General features: G+C 40.4%; 1 protein-coding gene across 1 annotated transcript; it reads left to right on the top strand.

The window, feature by feature from the left end:
* The first annotated feature begins 4,473 nt into the window (after positions 1-4,473).
* On the top strand, positions 4,474-8,652 carry LOC129739131 (UNC93-like protein). The gene is made up of 8 exons (XM_055730530.1): positions 4,474-4,530; positions 4,603-4,778; positions 4,840-5,245; positions 5,305-5,530; positions 5,591-5,892; positions 5,952-6,083; positions 8,105-8,301; positions 8,373-8,652. The coding sequence occupies exons 1-8, from the start codon at positions 4,515-4,517 to the stop codon at positions 8,490-8,492; spliced, it is 1,575 nt and encodes a 524-aa protein (XP_055586505.1). The 5' UTR covers positions 4,474-4,514; the 3' UTR covers positions 8,493-8,652.
* The last annotated feature ends 1,124 nt before the right edge of the window (positions 8,653-9,776 follow it).

The following is a 9,776-nucleotide window of genomic DNA, read 5'->3' as shown; positions in this document are numbered from 1 at the left end:
TCTCAAATATCAAAATTTAAATAAAACAAGTCCAAAAAAGTAGATTTTCAAACAACTGCTGAATCACATATTTGAAAAACGCTGAATCACATTAAAAAAACGCTTTGATACGAAATATGAATTAATGGCATGAAATCAAATAACATCGCGTTTAAAGGTTGAAGTGACAGTGAGCACTTAGCTTATTTAATAGAACTATGAACGGTAATGTGTATCAACTCCATTTCATTTTACAACGGTGACCAAAAAAGGCACTCAGCTCGATCATTTTATGTTAACCTGATTTTCTTTGATTTTTCTTTTCAAGCTCATTGAATTTGTGAATGTTGGCAACCCTGCTCTCAATACTGAATCTTTAATATGTGATTCTATTTTATCAAGTGATCCTATCCATGGAGAATGGATTGAATTTTTCGGGCCGCAGCTGTGTTATAAAACAATAAAGATGATTTTCCAACATTTTTAAGATAAGCTTTTATTAACACTTTTGTATTCATAAATAACTTGTAAGATGACAAAGTTATAATCAAAACAAACTAGTTTTTATTTGCTTTGATGATTTATCTTAAACACCCTAGAATGATCATTGAAAACTCAAATAAAATTTGGGCACCACTTCCTTTCGAATCCGTCTTAGAAGGAAACGAAACGAGCACGAAGGCACCAACAACAACAACAACTCCAACATGTCCTTACTTCTGTAGTACGGCGGCGCGCCGAGTGTTTTGCAGACAGCCATGTACATACGCTACACACGCACGCTTCGATGGCTGAACGGCAACTGAATTGATGGTCGGTGGCTGTGGCTCTTCGGCCTATCACTTTCTTTCTCCATGAACTCGGTTCGGTCGGTCCTAGGTTAGTGGAACGAATCCAACCGCACAAGAACGAGTCCACCGTCCTGTAACTTGTAAGTTGCAACTTGCAAATTTGCAAACGTACATCGCATCATCGCGCTGCATGCAAGCAACTTGCAGACTGTAGCTATCTTCGGAAATGATTCTTTCTGTTCGGCTCAAGGGATTTTATCTTCGGGCTTGCAAGTTTGAAATTTTCGTAACGTGCAGTCATCGCGACTTTTACTTGCAGACACGTTCGACGCTCTGCACGTAAGGGAAATAGAATCAGTCTGCAACTTTGCAAGATGATTTTTTCGGAGCTGACGTCGGGCTGTTAGAATCGGCACTGCATGTTTCATGATGGGATCTCTTTGCACCTCTGATTTTTATACAAGGATTAGGGCTTCCTGAATAAAAGATCAAGTCTCCTTCAATAGGGGATCAAGTCTCCCCTAACTTCAGAAAAATCGCAATTTTTTTACTCCCACGAAAATGCTTTTAGTTCAACAACGGGTTCAAGTATCGTTCTAATTTTTGGAGCATAGAAACTTGAAGTTACAAGCTGTCAGAAAATGAAAATAAGAAAAGGGGATCAAGTATCCCCACTCTCCCCTACATATGTACACAATTTTAATAATATGCTTAAATGCGCACAAATCTCAAATAATGATTGTAATGAAAATGTACGCGTCAAAAAAACTCTTTTTGAAATGGATTGATTTTATGATTTTTTTTGTGGTTTCCGGGAGTTAAACTCGATATTTAAATGCCTCTTGTATCAACCTGATGGCTGGGAGCTCAGAAAACCGAAGTTTCTCCTGACTTTTTGGGTAAATTATCTCAATGTACTCTTTTTGGTGTTGCGGGATCTGGTAACCCTAGTATAGCACACCATTACCCACACCCAATATTTGGGTTCTCTTCCCATCCGCCAGCGTAATCCACCCACTGGCGCATTCATTGAGCGACGAAAAGAACGAACGATCGTGCGTCATATGCGCACTCGCACCGCTGTCAATTAACCACGTTCCTTTCCGCTCAGAACCCATTGTGAATGCTAAACCATTTACATCCGTGTCAGCAGCTTTGGCCTTTGCACTGCCATTTCCCCTGCCACCGGATCTCGGTGAGTTTTCTGCTCGCACTTGCTTCAGCCGGCAATTACGCTCTAGATGCCCGGCTTTCTTGCAATAGTAGCACTTAAAACACCTTTGCCAAACTTATTTTCACTAGATCGCATAGTCTTCTCCCCCTTTCCGGTAGCACCATCTCGCTCTAGACGTCGTTGATATTCATCAACCACATTCGATTTCACTACGTCTAGCGACAAGTCATCATCGGACCGACTATCGAGAGCCAACACTAAACTGTCGAACGATGGGGGAAGGCTTCGAAGAAGCATACAAATTTTCACATCTTTGTCTAACTTTGTGTCCACTGCGTCCAACCGATCGAAAACTTCGTCCATTTCTTGGAGGTTTTTTCAACATCACCACCCTCCGAAAGGTTGGCCGAACAGAGCTTCTTGAGGAGCGAGACCCGCACGGAACGCGTTGATTTTTCGTGATACGACTTGAGAGCATAAAAAACATCATGAGCGTAAGCACAGTTCTTCACAAGAGACAGCTGATTGTCCTCTAGCAACAACACCAAAGTTGCTTTAGCTCGGCGGTCGTCAGCCCTCCACACATTATCGCGATTCCTTTCTTCTGGCAAAGGGTTATTCACAACATCCCACAAATCATCTCGGATGAGAAGCGCTTCAACCCGCACTTTCCAAGATTGCCAATTGGCACCACTCAACTTGGGAATAGTGATTTTCGAATCACCCATCATCACGCAATTTGTCGCTAAGTTTTCGCGGAATCACAACTTCGCAAAATGGCGGAATACGAAAAAATTTTCTTCAGCACGATTGGCTGTAATCGTTCATCATTTATTGATCCTATTTGCCTGGGCCCATAACCTGATGGCAATTCAGGCAACACAGTGGAATATAGGCGTGGAATATCGGATCAAATAAATGGAATCAAACACTCGCGAATAACTTTAACTTAGACTTTTATTAACAGCGATTAAAGACGCGTGGTATCGTCTCGAAAGACAAAAGTACATTGCTGATGCAATCGGTAACGGTACGCACAGAAGGTGCGCCCGAACGACAAACACAGGGTGTCCATACACATAAAAGGCGGGAGTAGTGTAAGCGTTGCCAGTTCCAATCGTACCCATTATCAACATTTTAGAAAACTTTTTCTGAAACAAAGTTGAGAGTTTTCCATTGCTTTGAAAATATGGCTTATGAAGTTCATTTTACGCTCGAACGATTGATACATTGGAAAAAATATTTTTTTCATAATTTTCCCATGTAAGGAACATTTTAAAGTGTTGAAAAAAGATCTTCAAGTTACATTTTGTGAAATTTTTCAAACAAAGTTCAATTACTCAAACAGTTATTTTGTTAAAATTTTTTAAACTACAAGCATTGTTATTTTGCTCATTTTTGCACATTTTTCTAGAACATTTGATCTTTGTAAGACATTCCAGTTTCGAGATATAGCTAAGACCAAACCCACCGGACGTTGCTATTTCGGTCGGTATTTTGGATGCTTTGATTGGTTGCGTTTTTATCTACTTACTGATTTTGGCACCTATTGTTGCCATCCAGGTTGGTATTTGTGTTTGTTTATTTTCTGATAGCGACGACCGGCTGCGTTGCTACCGGGTTGCTACATAAACGAATCCTGTAACAACCTACTGCTCGAATGCTATTTCACGAATCAAGTTAGCGACTGTTGGTGCGATGATGGGTTGATAGATATGTTGCTGAATGTACTCGATTCGAGGTTTAGCAACCATTGGTGGGGCTGGTCTAAGGAATCAAGTATCCCCAGGGATCAAGTATCCTCATTCTCCCCTACCTAAATTTTGTGCATATTGATTATTTAATGCATACTCAAAGGCGCTTATCGCACTCACTGTTTATAACGACTAAAAATGCATGTTTATGAAAACAAAATTTTAAAGTAATTTGTTGGAAGCTGTTTTCCTTTCGTAGTTTTTGCATAAGACGTGAAACAACTCCATAAAAAAAAGAGTTCATTTGGTAATATTTCAGAAAAAGAAGAGTACGCCCATTTTTCGATGGAAAAAGAGTACGTGTGCTCTTAAAAGAGTACGTATCGTATCCCTAGTATAGGATAATAAGTTTGTTGGCGATATCATTGAGCCAATTCGTCATACTGAATAAAGTTTTTACGGCATCGAAAAATGTATAGTATCGTCAACTGGGGCAACATGCAACAATTAATTTTCAACTTCAATGGCTTCTAAAATACTTATGTTCACAGTTAATCCTACCCCTTATGCATCAAAAGTTTTATGGATAATGGGACATCAAATTGGCGTAGTTACAAAAGTTATTGGTTTCTTTATTTATTTTTGATTTCTAAAAACATGCGATGTTCACCATTCTTAGAAAATGGGGTAAGTTGCAACAAACTTGGTTTTGGATGTAAAATCCTGCCTATGAACTTGAAGAAAGTTTCTAACTGGGATTTTGATCAGAGACGTTAACGCAGTTGGCTTTTAATTCGAAAAGATGTTTATATTTATATTTGTAGTTATTGTGAAACAAATTGTTAACAACAACCTACCCAGGGCAGTCACTGTGGGATGAAAAACGTGAAAGGTTTCTGCTGATTATTATTATTCAATTGTGGTTCAGCTCCAGAATCTTTTTGTAATATACATGCATTTTCAGATGTAAGGAAACAACCACCACAAACTGCAACTGGATCTGGAAGGTTTGATCCGGACATAGCTGACTCCATCTCGTTGCGAAGCAAAGTGAAACTATCTAAGAAAGAATCATTGCGTATCATAAAGAACGTTGCTACTGTTTCGTGTGCCTTCATGGTACAATTCACTGCTTTCCAGGTACTGTATTGACATTTGAAAGATTGAATCAAATCGAATCAGATCTTGTGTATTCATTCAGGGAACCGCTAACCTGCAATCTTCTATCAACGCAAAAGATTTCCTGGGAACGATCTCATTGGCTACCATCTTTGCATCCCTCGTTGTGTCCTGCGTCTTCCTGCCAACGCTGATCATCCGCAAGCTGACGGTGAAGTGGACGCTCTGTTTGAGTATGCTCTGCTATGCTCCCTACATTGCTGCGCAGTTCCACCCCACATTCTACACGCTGATTCCGGCTGGTATTCTAGCCGGTCTAGGTGCAGCTCCCATGTGGGCAAGTCAAGCCACTTATCTCACCCAACTTGGGCAAGTGTATGCAAAGGTGACGGGCAAGTCTGTTGAGGTCATCGTAGTTCGATTTTTCGGATTCTTTTTCCTGGCCTGGCAAGCTGCCGATCTCTGGGGAAATTTGATCTCTAGCCTGGGTTAGGTAAACTTCACTGTTTCCTACTGGACATATTTTAAAAAAAACATTTGCTTACAGTCCTTTCTAGTAGAGCTCGAGAGGGAGGAGCTAGTGAGCACAGTGAAAATGACACCATTAACGATTACGATCAGTGCGGTGCAAACTTCAGTCCAGTTGCTCCTACGGATAATGCCAACCTGGCTAGGCCTCCGGATTCAGAAATTTATATAATTTCAGCGATTTATCTTGCTTGTATCGTTGCAGCTGTAGTGATCATTGCTCTGTTCATGGATCCACTTTCCCGGTATTTAATTTTGATTGTCCCATCGATTACGAAAAAAAACCTTGAATTCTTTATTCGCAGATACGGCGAGAAACGATGTGGTTCAGTTTCGGCTCTTGAAGTGTCTGTTATTCAGCTGCTGTCGGCCACTTTTGAACAATTTAAAAAACTTAAGCAACAGTTGTTGATTTTGATTACAATCTTCATCGGAATGGAGCAGGCCTTCATCGGCGCGGAGTTTACCCAGGCGTTTGTGTCCTGTGCACTCGGAGTTCATCAGATTGGGTACGTGATGATATGCTTCGGAGTGGTGAACGGCCTTTGTTCAATTGTGTTCGGTTTTCTCATGCAGTACACTGGACGTATTCCGCTCATCGTTTCTGGTATGATTTGAAAAAGGGGAACAACTCGTAGATCAAGCTAATTTTTGCTCAAATTTCAGGTGCTCTCGTCCATGGTGGTGTCATCATGTTCTGTGTTTTCTGGAAACCACATCCCAACGAAGTGATGATATTTTATGGCATTGCCGGCATTTGGGGAGTTGCCGATGCTGTCTGGCAGACTCAAGTTAACGGTGAGTTTTTTCATTAAGACAACTAAAAATGTAGATGTCAAGTTCCTTCCAAAAACTTCTGAAAATTAACACTTTCAACAATCACCTTTGACCAGGCTTCGGATTCATTTGAGAGCAAACACCCACGGAGCTCAAATCTGCTCCCACTCTTTAGGCGGCAAGATGGAATGAGAAGGAGTTACCATTTCCCTCAATGATGCAATGCTCCTTGGGAGTTCTTTTTACCTCTCGCTCTGCTCTGAAAAGAGAAATGAGCGCTCTACGGGAGTAGCTCCCTAGGAGCACGCTTATAAAGCAAACGTTATGTGCTAGGTATCTGGCTGGCCCTTGTTCGTTTGTTTTGGTTAGTAAAGAAATTTGAGATATTTTGTTCGCATAGCTAGTATATCTTTAATAACCGTCAAACGGGGTATCATGCAAAAGCAGGGTTAGATGCTATTTTTGTACACCACAATGCTTATTCAATTTTTATTTGAATAAATATATCTAATGTAATAAAATTATCATTTAATGATAATGATGTTTACTCAAAAAAAAATTTTTTTTTATTCTCATTTTCTCAAAGCAATGAGCAATAGATGTACAATTTTTCACATTTTTCGATGTCCTTTAACATTTTACTAAGTTTGGCGGATTGGCTTAACGATATCACATACAAACTTCATACTGCTTTTATCACCCTGTAACAACTGCAAATATTTTTAAATAAATAAAAAAATATATAATTCAGTTACCAGTATGGGCTAAAATTCATTAAATTTAAATCTCGATTTCATATACTTAAATATGATTGTTTTGCATCACGCGTTTGTTAATTTCAAAATTTCATCTATCGTAACATGAACTTTTATGATTTCAGCTTGTTGATTTTTTTGTAGTATTTTTTACCCCTAAATGCATGCAGCACCCTTATGCTTTTTTTCAAATCATTTTTGAAAGAACTTTTTTTTGAATATGATTGTTTTGCATCACGCGTTTGTTAATTTAAAAATTTCATCTATCATAACATGAACTTTTATGGTTTAAGCAAGTTGATTTTTTTGAAGTATTTTTTTACCCCTAAATGTATGCAGCGCCCTTATGCATCTTTTTTCAAATCATTTTTGACAGAACAAATTCGAACAAAATCGAAACTTAATAAAATTAGTTCTTTATACGTTATGACATTACAAATATATCTAGAGCTATAAATATTCAAACGTTTCCATTTGTTTTTCCATTAAAAACAAATTGCATCTTGCCCCTTTTTAGTAGGGTGATAATCGCATATTTTTGTAAATTTAAAAACAACTGGGGAAACCAATAATTTTTCAGACTCCGTTAATTTGATATCCTACCAATAATGATTATCCGTGTACGTTAAGTTTTTAGAAGCCATTCAAGGTGAAAAGTGTGTAAGATGCCCCAGTTGACGGTACTTCTTTTAACACCGGCCGATTTCTTTGTAATACATGTTATTTGAAAACCAAAAATACGAAAAACGTTTTATATGATCATTGAATGTAAATTAAAGTAATAATGTAAACGTTGTTAAAGTTAAAAATAGTCTAAAACTCGCCGCACAGCCATCCCATCAGCCAGCTAGCAGCTGCAGCTACTTGAAGCAATCAAATATGTACCTAATTCGAACGCAATTCTGAATCGTCACACGCAAAGTGATTTCTCCCAGGGAGGCCTCTTTGGGAGGAACGCAGAGCCTCTGGGAGAGCAAAGAGTGACTAGCGCTCTTAGAGATTCTGGCGTTAGGAGAAGCGAGAAAGAGTTATTTTCGACTGCCAGGAGTTTGGGAGTTCCTCCTCTATGAGTGGTACTGCTCTTCCTCTTTTGAGTCGCGCCTCAGGATTCGTCCGAAGCCTGCCTTTGACCTCATGCGTTCTTCTCGCGTGTCATCTTTGATTCGTTTCAATCAAGTATTTACATGAATTTTTGAAGAAAAATATCTGTAACATATCTTATTACACTATCTTTAAAAGAAAATCAACCACATCGTTAAGATATAATAAAACCTCTTATTTTTTCAGGTCTTTATGGAGTTGTATTTCGACGAAACAAGGAAGCTGCTTTCTCTAATTACCGATTGTGGGAATCGGCAGGCTTCGCGATTGCTTATACCTATTCGCCTGCGTTGCATGCCTGGATAAAGCTCTACCTTTTGCTAGCGGTTCTAGCTGTCGGAATGGTTGGCTACACCATATTCGAAATCCGACATGCTGCCAAGGTTGCAAAATCTTTTCCAGTGGGCGTACGCTTTTAATACAATTTTCCTAATCACATCTTTTGGTTTTCAAGGAACGTCGCCTCAAGAAGCTGGAAGAGAAACTTCTACGAACCGAAGCCGAACGCAAAGAAATTGAAGAAGATGACGCAAAGGACGAATTGGAGGAAGACATCGAAGTAACACAGACATGAGCGCGTGTTCTTCTGACCAGGACTCGAAACTCATAGACGCAACGACTACCATCATCAACTGTAGATTAATTAAACATAGTCTTCAGCGCTATGCATGCACACAACTTTGTTGAAACCATTTCACGCAAGCCTTCGTCTTACACGTTTAATAAATAATTAAAAACCCACTCCTAAATGTAGATCATCAAACCTTTCTTAGCGTTATGACATCAGTCAGTCAGTCAGTCAGTCAGTCAGTCAGTCAGTCAGTCAGTCAGTCAGTCAGTCAGTCAGTCAGTCAGTCAGTCAGTCAGTCAGTCAGTCAGTCAGTCAGTCAGTCAGTCAGTCAGTCAGTCAGTCAGTCAGTCAGTCAGTCAGTCAGTCAGTCAGTCAGTCAGTCAGTCAGTCAGTCAGTCAGTCAGTCAGTCAGTCAGTCAGTCAGTCAGTCAGTCAGTCAGTCAGTCAGTCAGTCAGTCAGTCAGTCAGTCAGTCAGTCAGTCAGTCAGTCAGTCAGTCAGTCAGTCAGTCAGTCAGTCAGTCAGTCAGTCAGTCAGTCAGTCAGTCAGTCAGTCAGTCAGTCAGTCAGTCAGTCAGTCAGTCAGTCAGTCAGTCAGTCAGTCAGTCAGTCAGTCAGTCAGTCAGTCAGTCAGTCAGTCAGTCAGTCAGTCAGTCAGTCAGTCAGTCAGTCAGTCAGTCAGTCAGTCAGTCAGTCAGTCAGTCAGTCAGTCAGTCAGTCAGTCAGTCAGTCAGTCAGTCAGTCAGTCAGTCAGTCAGTCAGTCAGTCAGTCAGTCAGTCAGTCAGTCAGTCAGTCAGTCAGTCAGTCAGTCAGTCAGTCAGTCAGTCAGTCAGTCAGTCAGTCAGTCAGTCAGTCAGTCAGTCAGTCAGTCAGTCAGTCAGTCAGTCAGTCAGTCAGTCAGTCAGTCAGTCAGTCAGTCAGTCAGTCAGTCAGTCAGTCAGTCAGTCAGTCAGTCAGTCAGTCAGTCAGTCAGTCAGTCAGTCAGTCAGTCAGTCAGTCAGTCAGTCAGTCAGTCAGTCAGTCAGTCAGTCAGTCAGTCAGTCAGTCAGTCAGTCAGTCAGTCAGTCAGTCAGTCAGTCAGTCAGTCAGTCAGTCAGTCAGTCAGTCAGTCAGTCAGTCAGTCAGTCAGTCAGTCAGTCAGTCAGTCAGTCAGTCAGTCAGTCAGTCAGTCAGTCAGTCAGTCAGTCAGTCAGTCAGTCAGTCAGTCAGTCAGTCAGTCAGTCAGTCAGTCAGTCAGTCAGTCAGTCAGTCAGTCAGTCAGTCAGTCAGTCAGTCAGTCAGTCAGTCA

The sequence above is a fragment of the Uranotaenia lowii genome, chromosome 1 (assembly GCF_029784155.1).
Source record: "Uranotaenia lowii strain MFRU-FL chromosome 1, ASM2978415v1, whole genome shotgun sequence".
NCBI classification, from domain to species: domain Eukaryota; kingdom Metazoa; phylum Arthropoda; class Insecta; order Diptera; family Culicidae; genus Uranotaenia; species Uranotaenia lowii.
This window is presented reverse-complemented; position numbering and strand designations above follow the sequence as displayed.

Bases quoted from the DNA above. Each gene is read 5' to 3' on its own strand.
- LOC129739131 (XM_055730530.1), top strand. The intron at 5,246-5,304 runs GTTAGGTAAACT...ATTTGCTTACAG, and splicing joins AAATTTGATCTCTAGCCTGG to TCCTTTCTAGTAGAGCTCGA. The intron at 8,302-8,372 runs GTTGCAAAATCT...TTGGTTTTCAAG, and splicing joins AAATCCGACATGCTGCCAAG to GAACGTCGCCTCAAGAAGCT.